We start from the raw sequence: 17664 nt of genomic DNA, 5'->3' as shown, positions 1-17664 counted from the left end.
TGTTTCCTGCTAGCCAAATTTCACATACATAAACATTTTACATTCACAAAGCTCTAAACCTCTCTTTTCTTTATTCAAAGCTGATGTAGACAAGTATATGGAAACTATCTAAAGCTCTGTTCATCCTAAAGCAGTGAAAACTGCATCTCTATTTTCATCCTATGTGGCCTTTTAAGGTGTAAATGTATTTACTTTTTTTTAACCTGTCAACACATCCCTTACGAGAGAGCGAGAGAGAGAAAACCCTTGGTTATTATAGTTAAACCATGGTAACCACATATTAACCATATAGTTTAACCATGGTATTTGTAGTAAAACTGGTTATGCAACAACAACAAAAAAAACCTCTCAATGGTGTGACCTATTTCAGATGCGGCCGAATTGACAACAACAGTGGTTACATACACACATATTTGCTCGTTTGATCAAAATTATTGCTAGGGACAATTTAGTAGTCGCTGGATATTGGTAGGGACATGTCATAGCATCTCTACTAAATTCTACACCCTTGAAAGCGAGGCTGGGATTGACGTACAGTCTTTACAGTGGCACACACTATACAAAGGTCTTAGATGGAGTCATTGTCACAAATCACAACTTTCAAAACTGTTTTATGGAGTTTTTGTCTACCGAAAGATTTTTTCAGAAAGACATTTCTTCAGCTGAACAATCGTTATGTTGTTACACAGCAGTACAATCCATTGAACGCACTGTCCTTCAGTCTCTCACAGTCTCGTTTTCATGCCTGTTCAAAATTAAACATGGCGCTACTCTAAATTAGTGTGTTGGCTTCCCTGTTGTCATTAAATTAGAAGTGCTTATTAAAACGTTATAATTACAGTTATAGTCATTGGTGTGAACAGGCCTTTGTGGTTCTAATACATGACTTTGCCTAAAGAAAGTATTTCTTTGTTTGCATTAATTAGGATCACAAACGGACGGAAAGTGTGTGCTAATCAGGGGCAAGTCTAGTCAGTGTTTGTGTGTATTTTCCACAAGTATCTATGTAAATACTACAGCTAATATGCAAATGCTAACAGTTCTTTGGGCAACGTTAATTTTATGTGGACATGTACATCTCTGGAGTGGATATTTTAATTTCTTCCATTCACTGTGCATTCTTCCAGCAGCTGTCTGGATCATCCAGGTGGTTTTGAGACGGGTTGTCATGTTATTTTTGGAGGGCTGTGGTTTGCACACTTTAGTGTTCTTGAACGCTGAGTGGATTTTACATAAATCTGAATGTATTATTTCACAGTTGTGTCATATAAAGCGTTACCCGAAACTTTGAATCTTTTGGCAAGAGAATATTATTATTTTGTGTATATTGTGTAATATTGTATGCATAATTCATCAGAATTTGATGTGTTTGAAATGAAAAGTCCTAATGCTCTTTGAAGTGCTGAAGCATGTTGCGTTGAAGAAGTCTGTATATTGTCTCCCTCTTGTGTTCGATGAATGTTAATGACTGAGAATCTTCAAGAAACCTCGCATTGTCAATATTAATCAATGCTTTTTTTTATTTCCTTTAAAACATTTTGTACAGTGTATACACTTAAAATATTTCCCTGAAAACTTTAAAACAGTTTCAAAAGTGCATGCATAAAATCTAAAGAATCCCCTTTATGTAGAATGTGAAAATATACTTTTTCATTTTTAAATTATAACATTTATATTACTTGTACATTCTCGTAGAAAACAACAATAAAAGGCAGTTTGTATTTGAGTATTTTACAGTTCTGGTCGCTTTCCTTTGCATTCGGCTCAAATGTTGTACAGAAATGCATTCAAGTTTCCAATTTTTTTTAATGTTTTTGTTGCACAGCTGCTTACTTTTACAGTCCTTTCTGCATTTGTCTATGAGCATGGAAACTCACACCTGCTGACTTTTGACCCTCAAAGAGTGAAACAGCACTGAAGCCACAACAGTGGCGTGTTTGAGGAGGTGCAGTTCCTGTGGCGAAGGAGAAACACACCTGCCCACCGCGGCTTAACCGCTCGATGCAGATAAACAAGAAGTGGTGGAGCTGAGGCGTGTTTTCTTGCCGTTCTTGGGTTCGGGCTGCGGGCTGGTGCTCAGGTTTCGCACCTTGCTGAAGCTGTTGCGCAGGCTACTATGTCGACTCCCGGAGGTGCTGGAAGTCTCCTTGGACATGAAGGTCTTAGGGTCGCACAGTCCCGCCTTCAGACAGCAGCAGCACAGGAGCGTCGCGATGGCTTTGCGCAGCTCCAGGCTGCCGAATGAGTAAAGGAGCGGGTTCATAGCCGAGTTCAGCACGGCCATGGCGATGACCCATTCGGGATTGAAGAGTGTGCTGCAGTTACGAGAGGAGCAGAAGAAGTCCACCAACAGGAGGATGAACAAAGGACCCCAACACACCATGAAGACTCCAACGATGGAGATGACGGCTTTCAGGAGGCGCAGCGAACGCTTGCGGCTGCGCATGGATATGGTCTCGGTGCTACTGTGGACGTGGCAGTAGATGGCGAAATAGAGAGCGCCGATTGTGAGCAGGATTATGAAGAAGATGACCAGGGCGAACAAGATGTAGCTCTTGGAGTAGAGCGGCAGAAGTGTGGAGCAACTTCTCAGGTCGCAAACACAGTTCCAGCCCATCAGTGGAAGGAATCCGATTACGAGCGCCGTTACCCAGCAGAGCACCACCATTATGTAGATTCGGTAAGTCTTTGTGGCGGTTTTCTGGTGGACGGGCTTCATCATGGTGGCGTAGCGCTCCACGGCGATCAAGAGCAGGCTGAATATGGACGCCGCTAAGGCTACAAACAAAAGTCCTTCGCGGAATATCCACAGAACTGGGCTTAGCTTGAAGGTGTTGTCGCCGGACATGCAGATGTTGACCACGTAGGCGGATCCCGTCAGCAAGTCGCTCAGTGCGATGTTGGCGATGCAGATGAATATCCAACGATGGCGCAGACGGACTCGGAAAAGCACGGCCAGCAGCACCATGAGGTTCTCCAGGATGATGAAGACGCTGAAGCCCAGGAACAGGAGGGTGATGGCGCTCACGCTTCTCTTGGAGGGCTTGCGGTGGTGGAGGCGTCCGGTGAAGTTGTAATGCTCCAGGATGAGACTGCTGCTGCTGGTCCAGTTGTAGACGTCGGGACAGGAAGAGGCGGAGCTGAAAGAACGCAGGACCTCCATGGTGTGAGAAGCAGGAACACGGAGTTGAATCTCACTGGGGTCAATTCGGTCTTCAATGCAATCGGACTCCAGGCAATCAGACTCCGGCTTCTCAGGAATATCTGTGCCCTCTCAGGATGACCTGATGGAAAACAGCTGATTAATTTTTATTGGGTTCATGAACTAAATCTGAAGTTTAAAATTTCCATACACTCTTAAAAATAAAGTTTCAAAAAAAGAGGTTTTTGCAATAATGCCATAGAAGAAGCATTTTGGGTTCCCCAAAGAACCTTTCAGTGAACAGTTCATAAAAGAATCTTCTTAGTGTGAAGAACATTTTATAATTACAAGAAAAAAAACACTTTTTCCACTTTAAAGAACCTTTTGTACAATAGAAAGACACCATGAATGTTAAAGTTTCTTCATGGAACCATCGATGCAATTAAAGAACCTATTTTTAAGAGTGTATGCTAAATGAGGGTCATGACGATTGGTAAAGTCATCAAATGTTCATTTTTACCAAGCCACCCTGCCAACATGTGGTTGTAAAAATCCATCTTGCTTTAAAATTGATTTCACATTACGGGGACCGTCCCGCTGGAAACAAAATGTAATCTTAGAAGTAAACGCATCATGAGCTTGACCTAATTTAATCTCTGCATGTGTAAAGTACATTTAAATATCTCTAGTTTCACTACTGCACTTGTGGTTAAGAGGGTATTTGAGGGTGGCATGTTTAAAGAGCCAACATGTGACAGTGCAAAATGTAACTGCAATAAATCAATCAATAAATTAATAAAGAAATAAATTAATTTAATGTTTAATAATTTAAATGCAAAAATTATAATATATATATAAATATATTTTTTAAGCTACATAATATAAATGCAAAATATCTTTGTTTAAATTACTACCAAATAGTTCCGAATAAACCCAAAAATATTTTTTTCAATATTTATTTTTAAATAAAAACCAATGACATTTTTTGCTGGTGCATCTTAACTTACCTTCTATTAGTGATGCTGGTGTAACTGGTATTGAGCCATGCTCTGATGCAGAAAGCTTGAGCGCTGGCTCTCTGAACGATTATATACCATGCAGTTACGAGGAAGGAAGCCTTCTTGCAGACATTCGACACACCCAATGGAGAAAGCAAAAATTCTCAGTTTCTACACCTTTCTAAAATGCACAATTGTGACATCTTCCCAGAAAGTGTACAAATCATGGATTGTCGTGAGAAAAATCATGTTGCATTGCATGCATTAAAGTTTGGTAACAAATATAGTACATATTGGGGAAGATCTGTCTTCTGTGTGAATGCTGTTTGCAAAAAGATGCAGTGAAATGTAATAAAAATAAATAAAATAAAATAAAACCACAACACTAAAAAAAGTATTAAAAAGCATATAAATAAAATCATAAAATTATTATGCCTTCAAATTATTAAACAATTTACAATTTTATATGTGCAACAAATATATTTTACACTGCAACAAATGGACAATAATGATTTAATACTACTACAGGAAGTCATTGTGACAGTTTCTAGTCAGCACGTGTCGCAGTAGTGAAAACATTTTGCAAGACCCTTTAAATACAACTGATGCTACACAAATATTCTTACAAAAGCTTTGAAGTTGCTATAACTGATATTTCTCAGAAGCCAGTCAGCAAACAGGAAGACCTGGTGACCTAGTAAAGTGGCCTCCTCCCTTACTGTTTTCAGTTCACCTCATCCAGCTGGGTGGAAAAACACACACACACACACACACACACACCGTTAAATTCACTGTAATTTTTTACATTGTATAATGATGGACTCGAACATGTGAGGCCACATGTAGTCAGTTTTAAAGCATTATATTTTTACATATCATCTGTATATGTTAATATTCATTTAAACTAAACGCTTAATAATAATTGTTAAACTAAAATTGCTTGTGTGTAATGGATTAATAATAGTATAAATAATAAAATAATTATATAAATCATAGAAAATAATTGTAAGTAATTATCATTAAAGCTACACAATTTCGAATTTGGATGTGTCAGTGTCACTTTGCTCACATCTGATTGGCCCAATTTCGGTTTGAGATCTCTGACCCAGAACATAACCTGCCCTGGAGCAGGTCAGCTATGGAGTTATAAGTTACTATGGCGATGAACGCCGCTAAAAGCCAAGCCACTTTCATGGTACCTAAAACCCAGGATTGGTGCAAACTAAACTGAAACTTGCCTGGCTAGCCAGCTAATCCGGCTTCATGGTACAGGCCCCTGAACAAGTTAATCAAGATCTGAAGGGTTACTAGATTTCGCTGATTTTCCCAACGTTTTCCCAATACTGACAAAGGAATGCTTGGCAATCATGAACATTTTGGATGTGCAATGATCCATTAAATTCTTAATTTCACCTGTAAACTTTATAAAGGTAGAAAGCGTTCAGTTTTTTGTATTTACTTGTGGCCGATCAAGAGTGAAAAGGGTCTGATTTGGTCCCTTTTTGTCTATGCATCAGTTCTTAGCTCTCATCCAAAATGGTTTAAAATAAACCAGAGTGGAATTACCTAGTTTCTTTTTTCTTCATGTTTTGTATTATACCACTTTGTAAATATTGGGCTAAGATAAAGGAGGGGGCCCTTCTGAAACCACCACATCCTGAGGTAAGAAGCAACACCCTTCACAGTTACCAACGCCCTGTCGACACTTGTGCGCAACGAAAATAAATAAGTGTTATCAGAGAAAGCCACAAAAAAAGCCAAACTGTGTCACTATTAAACCTGATCACGTAAGCACAAACTGAACCTGCGCGATAAATGTTTCAGGAAAGATTCAGCTTTATTGGAAAAAGCTGCACACCAACCAAAAATGCTTCACATGGCTGTTTTATCTTTATATGGATCGATCCAGTCTTCAGATTTGACTTAAATGCAAATTCTCTGAACCAAATACATGACTATTTGGATGCACTTGAGTGAATTTACGCTTCTCATGATCGTAAAAACCTTCTGAGACGTTTGAATTTTCTAACAAAACGCCTTTAAATGCATGAGTTCCTCTATTAGTGGTGTTTAAAATCATTCCAGTATGCACCTCGTGAAATTGGTTGATGAATGAATAAGCAGAGCTGGAATCTACACCAAGAAACTCTAATATAAGTGTTTTTATTTGCGTTGCATCACTCCCAAACCTCAATTTGTGTTATTTTGGAGATTGCGTGACTTTAAAAAAGTGAGTGAATAGATGTGATTTTTTTCTTGAATTGTAGGCCATTCTTCTTCATACACCTTCAAACATTAACTTTACGCTCTCCCGTATCAAACAAGCCATTGGTCTGGCCTGACAGTAGTGATGGGACGATTGATACTGAGGCTCCGATGCTCCGACGCAGTTTTCAAAGCACTATTGTATCACACACTGTGCCGATGCTTGTATCGAAATGACAATACCACGTGATTGATGAAGCTTCGAATGTCATGCAGTATCGGAAGGTCGGGACAGCTGGTTTGAAAAAAAAAAAAAGCTGGTTTGAAAAAGTCGGAGCTTCGCGTGACTCTTGTGTTTGATTTAACATCGACTTGAGTGTTTGTGTGTGTGTGTGTGTGTGTGTGTGTGATAATGGGCAAAGGTCCATGTGGCCTACTGGGTCGATTTCCCAGAGACAACACCACGTGATTGATGACGTTTGAAGCTTCGAACGTCATGCAGTATCGGAAGGTCGGGACAGCTGGTTTGAAAAAAATCAGCGCTTCGCATGACTCTTGTGTTTGACTTTACATTGACTTGGTTGTGTGTGTGTACACTTATTTGGGATTCAGTAGAATAGTTTAGAATAACCTCAACACCAGACAGAAACTGAATGCACGTCACACCTCTATTGCATTTGATCATGTTCTAGCTGGGGTCTCAGAGACCCCGAACAGCTCGCCCAAAATATTTTTGCTACTACTCACGTCAATTATTAATTATAATCACACACTTGTATATTTTATATTATTGATCAATATGTGAATCCGTTGTTCAGGATATCTGATTTCGTACCGACATCTAGCTGTAGTTGAATGTAATTACATTTGAGTTTTTTTCAGACAAGCTGTACAGTACTACTCACATTCAACCACAAGGGTTTGCTCTCTGAACACCTTTACCAGACCAACAGCTCTTAGAAATAAAGTCTGTATACAAAACCTCATGTTAACTCAGAAAAATTAATAACGCAAAATAAGGATACATAGCATGCATATGTAGAAATATTACTAAAGTAAGTAATATTTACTATCAAAATAAGATTAAATTAAATGAAATGGGAAACAAGCAAAACAAAAAAATGCTGATATTTTACTGACCCTTGGGACATTCAAGCTGTAGATGAGTTTGTTTCTTCATCAGATTTGGAGAAATGTAGCATTACATCACTTGCTCAGCAATGGATCCTCTGCAGTGAATGGGTGCCGTCAGAATGAGAGTCCAAACAGCTGATAAAAACATCACAATAATCCACAAGTAATCCACACCACTCCAGTCCATCAGTTAATGTCTTGTGAAGCCAAAAGCTGCGTGTTTGTAAGAAACAAATCCATCTTAAGACGTTTTTAACTTTAAAGCATCCCTTCTGGCCAAAATATGAGTCCATAATCCATAATAACGCTTCCTCCAATGAAAAAGTATATCTTCTGTTGTTTTATCACATAAAAATCCACTGATATAACTGTTTTGGACCATTTTCACTTGAGAACCCTGTTGAAAAAACTAGCATATGCTGGTTAGGTCTGTTTTGAAGCATGCAATGAAAAAGTATATCTTCTGTTGTTTTATCACATAAAAATCCACTGATATAACTGTTTTGGACCATGTTCACTTGAGAACCCTGTTGAAAAAAAACTAGCATATGCTGGTTAGGTCTGTTTTGAAGCATGGCTGCTGGTTTGAGCTGGTCATGTGCTGGTCCTAAACTGGTTCTGAGCAGGAGCTAGTTGTTTAGGACCAGCACATGCAGCTTAAACCAGCTCAAACCAGCAGCCATGCTTCAAAACATACCTAACCAGCATATACTGTTTTTTTCAACAGGGTATTATTAAGTAGTATTAAGGATAGAGGACTCGTGTTTTAGCCAGAAGCAGCAATTTGAAGTGAAAAAAGGTGTCTTAAAGGTGTATTTGTTTATTACAAACACGCAGCTTTTCACTTCACAAGACATTAACTGATGGACTGGAGTGGTGTGGATTACTTGTGGATGATTGTGATGTTTTTATCAGCTGTTTGGACTCTCATTCTGACGGCACCCATTCACTACAGAGCAATTAATTAATTGGTGTGCAAGTGATGCAATGAAACATTTCTCCAAATCTGACGAGGAAACAAACTCATCTACAACTTGGATGACCTGAGGATGAGTACATTTCCAGCTAATATTAATTTTTGGGTGAACTATTCCTTTAAGGCGAGTTCCCTTTCATCCACCGGGCGTCGCCGTTCAGCATCTGTTCGCACAGACAAGTTTTGCTCAGTGTGTGATTGTATGGATCTCCAGCACAAAGCTCGCAGATTGCATTCAGCATGTCCGTGTGTCCTCCCCGGACTCATATCTGTGTGTTATGTTTTTAAAGAGGCCTTAGGGGTGGAAATAAACCTGTCTTGATGAGTTTGATGAAAAGGCGATCTACTGGATGAAGAGGAGGAGCCGCATACACACGTATGCACAAACACACGGAGACAATCGACCAGCAGCCACATTTATTAACTTATTAAACATGAGACGCTTCGTTCGGCACAACATACACACATCACGGTAAGTTTAATTCATTTATTCGAGTCGCTGTAGCTCCGCGGCGGCAAACAAACTTTGCGGGTGTCTGGAAGTCAAAAGGCGTTTGTTTCAAAAACCCAAACAACATTTCTGATCCAAAATATTTAAATGTTATCTCGAAAAAATAGCGGTTTAGCTAGAAAATAACTCAAAGTCACGTTAACAAGAGATAAAAGATCCGTTCGCGGCGAAAACTCTCAAAAATAAATCGAACTTCCCGGATTGAGCTTTTGTTAGAATCCTACAGTGTATCCGGCAACAATGTAACTTTTCATCTTTAATTTCCCGCCATGTTCTGGTCGTTCATTCTACATTTGAACTTCTGGTTTCATGTTAGTCTATGATTTATGATCTGTACACAATCTGTGCTCTGTAAATTAATTAACGCCGTCCAGGTTGAACCTCCTACTTGTTGCATTGTGTTTCATTGTGTCATAATACAATGGGATATGTTGGTTATGGTCACATTTAAGTTTATGATCACATAAAGCTTTAAGTGTTCACATATTAGCATCATAAACCAAAAAATACATTAACTCATTATTGTCTTTGGAAAAACCAGTGGGATGGTGGTCATGGCTTGCCTGGACTTTAGGATTGGCCAGGTTTTTTTCAACTCTGACTGACTTCTGTCCTCCTACTGTTAAACAGCCATGGAAAAACCCCATCATCATCAAGAACAGAAACTTTACAGGAAGCGAGAAATGTAATTTTGACATGTCATGTGTTAGCGTTGAAGGTTTTTCACAGTTGTTTTTGTGAACGTAGCATGAGAGAATGCCTCGATGAGCCTTGAAGCGACTGGAGATCCGTGGATGTTCAACCTTTCAACAACCAATATGAGCTTTTTCAATCCACGTTCCTGCGAACAATTCATCAGTGCACGTCACTCCAAAAAGAAATATGTTCATTTCTGTGTTCATTTCTGATATACTGGCCCATATCTGGTCATTTCGAGGCGACATTTAAAGTTGCCTAGTGTCAAATCTACACCTGAAGATGTGCATATTTTTCTTTTTTGGTGAATTATATCTCATTATGGGAGTGAAATTGGTTTCATGTTGGCGTTAATGTCTCGTATTTTATGTAACATGACAGTGAACACTATAATAGAGGGGATGGGCTCACATTGAGAAACTCTTCAGTGAACAGGAAGTTGATAGTCGCTGATGAATGCAGACGTAGTCATAGGAAATTCAGGTTGCCAGGAGTGTTAGACGGTTGGGTGTCCCTGCCTTGTGTACTCTTTCTCAGTCTCTATTTTGAAGCATTATTGTGAAGTTGAGAGGGAGGCCCACAAAGCTTTTTTTGTTGCACCATATGTGCACTGACGTACTACTGAAAGGGAATCACTGAATGAGAGACCTGGGAGTAGGGCTGGGCAATACAGCTTTACAAATATCAGTTTTACAGCCTTTTATAAAATAGTTGAGATACAGCTCAATAGATATGTTTTTTTGGTCTGATTTGGCTTAAATATGTTGTTTTTGGTCGTCAACCAGAGGAATGATCAATTCAAACAAACAGTCAAAAATAAGTCTTTTTTTTTTTTTTTTGGCACTCTTTTTTTTCTACTGAATTAATAATTATTGTGAAGTTGAGAGGGAGGCCCACAAAGCTTTTTTTGTTGCACCATATGTGCACTGACGTACTACTGAAAGGGAACCACTGAATGAGAGACCTGGAAGTAGGGCTGGGCAATACAGCTTTACAAATATCAGTGTTTTACAGCCTTTTATAATAGTTGAGATACAGCTCAATAGATATGTTTTTTTGGTCTGATTTGGCTTAAATATGTTGTTTTTGGTCGTCAACCAGAGGAATGATCAATTCAAACAAACAGTCAAAAATAAGTCTTTTTTTTTTTTTTTTGGCACTCTTTTTTTTCTACTGAATTAATACAATGAAAATGTATTTATTAATTTCATTTACATGCAGGAATATAACAACTGCAGTATTTTTTCTACATGTATTTTTGCTAAAACGTTTACTTTGTAGCTTAAAGTCACAATATTTTTAGACCTTTAATAATATTTTTTATATATGTAAATGTTTGTATTAGCTCTGATTTGGCTCAGTTTGATTTCATCAATCAGAGGAATCATTATTTCAAACAGTAGTCATTTGCAAAATAAATCAAGACATTTGTTCACACTGCCTTTTTTTTTAGGAAACTGAAGAAAAATATTTACTTATTCATTTATGTGCACTAATATAACAACTAAATTGTTTATAACATCTATTTTTACTTAAACTTTTACGATGCCGCTTAAAAAAAAAATCACAATATATATTTTTTTCGGTCTTCAATAATATTTTTAATATTTCAGATTTTTTTTTTCTCAGATTTGCTTAAAAATGTTGTTCTTTTGTCCTCAGCCAGAAACATCATTTCAAACAAACAGTCCTTGCAAAATAAATCTAAAGGCTTTTTTTAATTAAACATTTTTTTGAACAGAAATTAACAGTATTTTTTTCTGCATCTTTTTACAAAAATCCTTTATGAAAAATTCTACACTGATAATCACTGCATATGAATAAATAGACTTCTAAGGTGCAATTACTTAAATACCAAACTAATGCGATGTTTTGTTAGTAAAGTTTAAAAAGATGCTATTAAAACAATTTTTGCTCTTCTGCATCATATTTAGGGAATCAAATAAAATGTGCATTAAATTATCGCAATATTAATGATGTTGCTTTATAATTTTTTTATTGCAAGCAAAATATGTGAATATTTAGTAGATATTCTCAGCCTTATATTAGGCCTAGGTCGATATTTTCTTCTGTAATGGATGAACATGAATCCATTGGTGACATAGAAACCAGTGGCTTTATATTGATCCACTAATGAGTATTGACGAACAGATGGCAAGAATTAGATCGGGTTTCTCCTACATGAGGTTCCCAGAAGCCGCCTTCCTCACGAAAATCTGCCAGATTTGCAGTTGACAGCGGAATGCTTCCCTAATTTAGTGAAACATCCACCGTGAATCACTCATCTGTTTGGCTGCGGTAAAGACGGGCTTTTAATCTAGAAGGTGCCCCAAAGTGGCCTGACAGCAATGCATTATGGGTGTGTGAGGGGGAAGATAAAAGACGCTTTAAAAGCATCAAGTGAACCGACCAGAGTTTGCGGTGCGGACTCGGGATGGCGAACGCGCGGTAGGAGCGGATGCAAATTGTTAAAGCTGAGCGAAAAGTTTCTCCGCTTCCAATGCGTGCACTCGATCCAAGTTTATAAATATCCCTAATTATAGAGCACATGAAGAAATGAGTCTGGTCTGACACACATTCGTTTGCTGTTTTGCATTAACCCCTTCTAAACATGTTAGCCTGACATTTTTGGGTGTTTAAGTCATGAATAACGGAGCGATTATTGTCTATTGTGTGTCAAACTGTCCCGGAGATGAATGGGAGTGTCCGGTCACGCTACTGGCAGCGTGTGGTGTGGTTTTGATGACCGTCCACACACTCACCCATTGATCTCATGCCGGAAGTAGCCTGTCTGGACGGGAGTGGAAAGTGGATGGAGTAGTTTGAGTGCCAGGACCTTCATAAAACACCCCCCTCCATCCTCCGTCGCCGGACGCGCTGAGCTCAGCTGCAAGGTTTCTGGAGTAAATTTCTGTTGACTTTTGCTTGACTTGTGACGCTGTTTGTTTAGTGAACGGGCAAACATTGCGCCATTCTCCTCTTCATCTGATGTAAATACACAGCAGGAGGTTTAATAAGTCTGCGAAATGGGCCATCGATGCACACGATTATCACATGTAAAAGGCCATAATTCATCAATCAAAAGATTCAACCCTGATTGCATTGTGACATTATTTTCTTGTCATTGATGTACATTTCTTCCTCCCAAAATTCGAATTCCCATTAAAATGATTATAATTATTAAATTATATTTGTAAGTAATAATGATGATAATAATAACAATAATAATTTTATTATTATTATTATACATTTTTGTAAATTACAATTGCCCATATTCATCATGGTAGTATTTATTTTATTGCATCTTTAAATAAATTTTACATTTAAATATCTTGATTTAAATTTTTTTTAAAAAGCTACATTTTTGCGTATTAAGAAATTGAGACAACTGTGTGTAGTAGTTATGAATACAATGTCAAAATGCTTAAATAAGCTTTTTACTTTTAATTTTGAGACGAAATAAGACCTAGACTTTTGTTAACAACATGATTCACATATGATACTTTTAAGAAGTTTAAAAATTTTTTTTTTTTTTAATAATACTTTTGTTCATCGCGGATGCATTAAATTGATCAATAACTACAATTATATGGTTGTAAAAGATTTCTATTTCAAATTAATGCTGTTCTTTTCAACATTCTATTCATGAAAGAATCCTGAAAAAAGTTCTAATTTCCACACACATATTCAGCAGCACAACTTTTTTTATAACATTGATAATAATCAGAAATGTTTCTTGAGCAGCAAATCAGCAAATGTGACACTGAAGACTGGAGTAATGATGCTGAAAATTCAGCTGTACATCACAGGAATAAATTACATTTTACAGTATATTCAAATAAAAAACACTATTTTAAATTGCTAAAATATTTCACAATATTACTGTTTTTACTGTATTTGTGATTAAATAAATGCACATGGTGAGCAAAGAGCGACTGCTTTTAAAAAAAACTTTGGAACAGCAGTGCATGCAAAATCTGTTTTGGTTTTTCTGTGTAGTATTTTATTCATCTTTATACAGCCAAGAGAAAGCATGAACCCTTAACACCAGCGGAAAAAGAGAGTGTTTTTGGTCTTCTTTTGTTGGTTTCTCATGCTGAACGCCACACAGGCAAAAGGCGAGGCTGACGTGACATTCCTTTTGGATATGCCAGCTAATCCCAGAGCTCGTGTAATGACCAACAGAAACATTCAGTGAATGGAAAGCCCTCAAAGAGCCAAACGGAGTCTGGAGCCGTTATATCGGGAGATTTAGGAGGAGCAGGTAATGTCTTCAAGATGTTTTCAGAGCGGAGTGGATGACATGATTCAGCTCTGGCTTCTGTTTGACGACTTTTTAGAGGCTAATTGGTGGTCGAAAAGAGCGTTGACCTGTTTGATTGAACATTTAGCTGCGAAATGCATGCATCTCCTCATGTTTTTCTGCAGATTTAAGCCTCCGAATTCAAGAAATGCATTTAATAATTGATTATTCACACAACAGAGTAGATGCACTTTTCCTTGGCCATTTTTCCATGGTTTTGCATGTAAACTCAATTTCTGCTTTCTTTGGATCATAATTAGCAGTTCCCCTCGGACAGCGGTGACCTTTAGGATTGGAAATGTAAACTTGTCCCCGTCTGACGTCATGCGGTTCATATGGAGCCTATATTTCGGGCTCTCGCCGCTAACTATCTGCATGTTTTTTGTCAAGATTGTATACAGAGATTTTGCCCCGGAGCGTTTAGGAGGCCCGTATTTTCTCTGCCACGTCCAGGAAACTGTTTGCATGCAAATGGCACAGAGCGCATGTCGGCCAATTCGATAAAATTCAAAACAGCCACTAGATCAGAGCGTCAAACACTACGACTCAAACACAAAAGAGTCATTTTGAGTGATTTACAGCTCAAAGGAAAGATGAACTCTGAAATTTCTTTCTTTTTAAGATCGGTTTGTAGTTTAAAGGTAATGTGTGTCATTTGATCTGTTTGTCCAACCAATGGAAGACAGTTTGAGTATGTGAGGAATTTGTTTTAAAACAAGCAAGCAAAAAAAAAAAAATAGTAATTTTATTTATTCCTGCAAGTGGTTCAAAAATAAGCATTCGTTATTTTGTTCTATTACTATGTATTATAATGTATACAATTGTGGTAGTATCTGTTGTTGAGACTTTTGTTGATACATTTTTAAATAAAAAAATCACAATATATAATGATAAAATACAATGTAATAAAGTAATATCAAAAAAATAAAATACATTTAAAATTTCTATATATTTTATAATTTTTACCATGCAAAAAAAGGTATTTTAAAAGTTTTATTCTTTTAATTTATGGATGAAATAAGACCTGGACTTTTGTTAATGAGATTCAAGTGCACAATTCCAAAAAAAGGATAAAGAAAATGATTTTTTCATATCGTGCCATAAATAAAAAAAGCTAACTTTGAAGTATCCCAGCACTGGTCATTTTTGTTAAGCGTGTGCAACTCTAAATCAAGTAACACAAGACTCAATAAAACTCTAGTCTGTAGTGTGGACTGCATTAAAGAGTGATTTGCATCACTGTAGCCACTTTCTGGATGTCTTTTTGTGCTTTTCGAGATTGTATGGGTTTTTGGGTCTACAGTAGGTGCTTGTTCCAGTGATGAACTGCGATAGGATGGTGAAACTAAAGCTGGAGCACATGTGCCGCTGCAGGAGGTCCTGGCCGTGGAGATTGTGTCCCGCTGTGGAAACTACTGGCGATGTTTTATTGCGCTCCACTCAGGCTGGTGTTGAATTCTCTCAAGAGTTGAAACTTTTTTTTGGCTCACTTCTGCCTCTTTACTTTATACAAGCTTGCTTTTGTAAAAACTGAAGCATTAGCTGGGCTAAAATGGGTTTTAGAGATGTTTGTCTTAAAGGGATCCCCGGGTATTAAGACATGTATAGCTTAATATAACGTAAATGATGTCTCTTATTTAAATATATAGTAGAAACCCCATGAAAGATAAGAAGAGGAGAAAAGAATGGGAAGATGCCTGTGGACGAATAAAACGTCCTAAAGACCCGCTTCTTTTTTCACTCCACTTTAGTCCTGATGCCTTTGAGTCTTTTAGTAGACCACGGCTACTGAAAGAGCTTACAAACGGCTGAGAAACTCTGTCATCCTGTAAACATGCCGGCGCTAATCATGACGCGCGGCCGCTAGAGGAGTTTCTCAGCGCAGATTTTCCTCGAGATCCGGGGCGTTTAGACTCCATGTGGGGAAAAATCGATGGTACAGCATTTGGTTTAAGCCTATGCTTATCCATCTCCACCTGTAAGCTCTTTCAGTAGCTGTGGTCATCATAACAGTATTTTATTTTCCAAGTTTTCTATTCCAAGTTGGGTTGTGGTAAAATTAGCAACAGGTAGCGGCAGTAGCTCACTGAGTGCAACCATTTTACGTCATCAGAATAATGGTGCCCCCCATAGTCCAAAATATGTATAAAACAATGTGATTTTTAAAATAACATAAATCTTTAATGGGCCTTCTACTACATATTTCAGGAAGAGACATCATTTACGTTATATTAAGCCATACAAGTCTTAATACCCAGGGATCCCTTTAAAGAAGTATTTCACCCAAAAATGACAATTTGCTGAATATTTTCTCACCTTCAGTTCATCCAAGATGTAGGTGAGTTTGTTTCTTCATCAGATTTGGAGAAATGTAGCATTGCATCACTTGTTCACCAATGGATGCTCTGCAGTGAATGGGTGCCGTCAGAATGAGAGTCTAAACAGCTGATAAAAACATCACAATAATCCACACCACTGATTATGGACTTGTATTTTTGCGGGAAGCAACGGTTTGAAGTTAAAAACATCTTAATGATGGATTTGTTTCAGCTTTTGTCTTCTCCAGACATTAACTGATGGACTGGAGTGGTGTGGATTATTGTGATGTTTTTATCAGCTGTTTGGACTCTCATTCTGACGGCACCCATTCACTGCAGAGCATCCATTGGTGAACAAGTGATGCAATGCTACATTTCTCCAAATCTGATGAAGAAACAAACTCATCTACATCTTGAATGACCTGAGGGTGATTGAATTTACAGCAAATTTTCATGTTTGGGTGAACTATTCCTTCAAGTTGCACATTCCAGATGATAAAAATCGCAACTTATATTTTCCGGAAAATGCGGTACTTTGTAGGTCGCTTTGCTAAATGCATAAATGTAAGTGTAGTTATTACAGCATCATCTGTGCTTAGACAAAACTGGCAAAAACACCCACAGATTTGCATTGAAGAGTCATATGTAGACACCTGTGGGTGTTTTTGTGTCTTTTGCAAATCAGTCTGATTGAAAAGCGTTCAGCGTAGGCCTAAAATTGCAGGAAACGTCCACCAGACCAGACTGATGGAGGAGTCGTCCATAGGGAATCCCGTGGAGGTTTGTCTTTCCTCTGCCCACGTGTCTGCTAAAAGACTTGGTTCCTAAATGGAGGTGATGTTAAAACAAAAGCCCTGTTTCTGTTTCAGCCGCACATTCCACTTTAACGGGTCTTTCATTCAGAACGTCTCCAGCTGCATCTGTGCTCCATAAAGAACCTTTGACTGATTTACCTCATGGGTTTTTCTTCTTCTCTTCTCTCCCCCGGGAGCTTGGCCAACTTGCATGTGTCTCTGTCTGAGGGAAGTGTTGAAGGAAGCCTCAGCGGCAGAACATGAAGATCTGGCTCTGGAGGAGAATCAGAAATCACAAAAGAGGCCAAAACTTTTGTTTCGGTGCCAGTCAGTTAAGCTTCCTCTGAGAAAAGCGTTGTGAGAGATGATCCTGGTGATCTTTTGAAATGAAGTAACAGTTTTGGGCATGGTTTTTACAGTTTACTGGAGACTTTGTCTTGCTTGTTCTCGCCCATGTCAATGAAGTCATTTAGCTAAAAACATCCTCATTAAAATGAGAACAACGTCTCAGATTTGTTCCAAAACTTATTTTGAATGCATTGCAACAAGCTCATTTTACTGTAAAAAAAAAAAAAAAAAAAACCTTT

The 17664-nt window shown here is 38.0% G+C and overlaps 2 protein-coding genes across 2 annotated transcripts in view; one reads left to right on the top strand and one right to left on the bottom strand.

Moving 5' to 3' along the window:
• Positions 1-1979: 1979 nt before the first annotated feature.
• On the bottom strand, positions 1980-4197 carry LOC107698562 (sphingosine 1-phosphate receptor 4-like). The gene is made up of 2 exons (XM_016499599.1): positions 4150-4197; positions 1980-3284 (listed from the first exon to the last, which is right to left on the bottom strand). The coding sequence occupies exon 2, from the start codon at positions 3161-3163 to the stop codon at positions 1991-1993; it is 1173 nt and encodes a 390-aa protein (XP_016355085.1). The 5' UTR covers positions 3164-3284; positions 4150-4197; the 3' UTR covers positions 1980-1990.
• Positions 4198-8623: 4426 nt separating this feature from the next.
• Positions 8624-17664, top strand: part of LOC107698595 (unconventional myosin-IXb-like) — a 50573-nt gene continuing 41532 nt past the window's right edge. Inside the window, exon 1 of the mRNA XM_016499644.1 lies at positions 8624-8927. The gene's annotated coding sequence lies outside the window, so the exon portion shown is untranslated. The remainder of the gene's footprint in view (positions 8928-17664) is intronic.

The sequence above is a fragment of the Sinocyclocheilus anshuiensis genome, unplaced genomic scaffold (genome assembly GCF_001515605.1).
Source record: "Sinocyclocheilus anshuiensis isolate Anshui unplaced genomic scaffold, SAMN03320099.WGS_v1.1 scaffold118, whole genome shotgun sequence".
NCBI lineage: Eukaryota > Metazoa > Chordata > Actinopteri > Cypriniformes > Cyprinidae > Sinocyclocheilus > Sinocyclocheilus anshuiensis.
The sequence above is the reverse complement of the archived record's forward strand: the minus strand, read 5'-3'. Positions and strand labels throughout refer to the sequence as shown.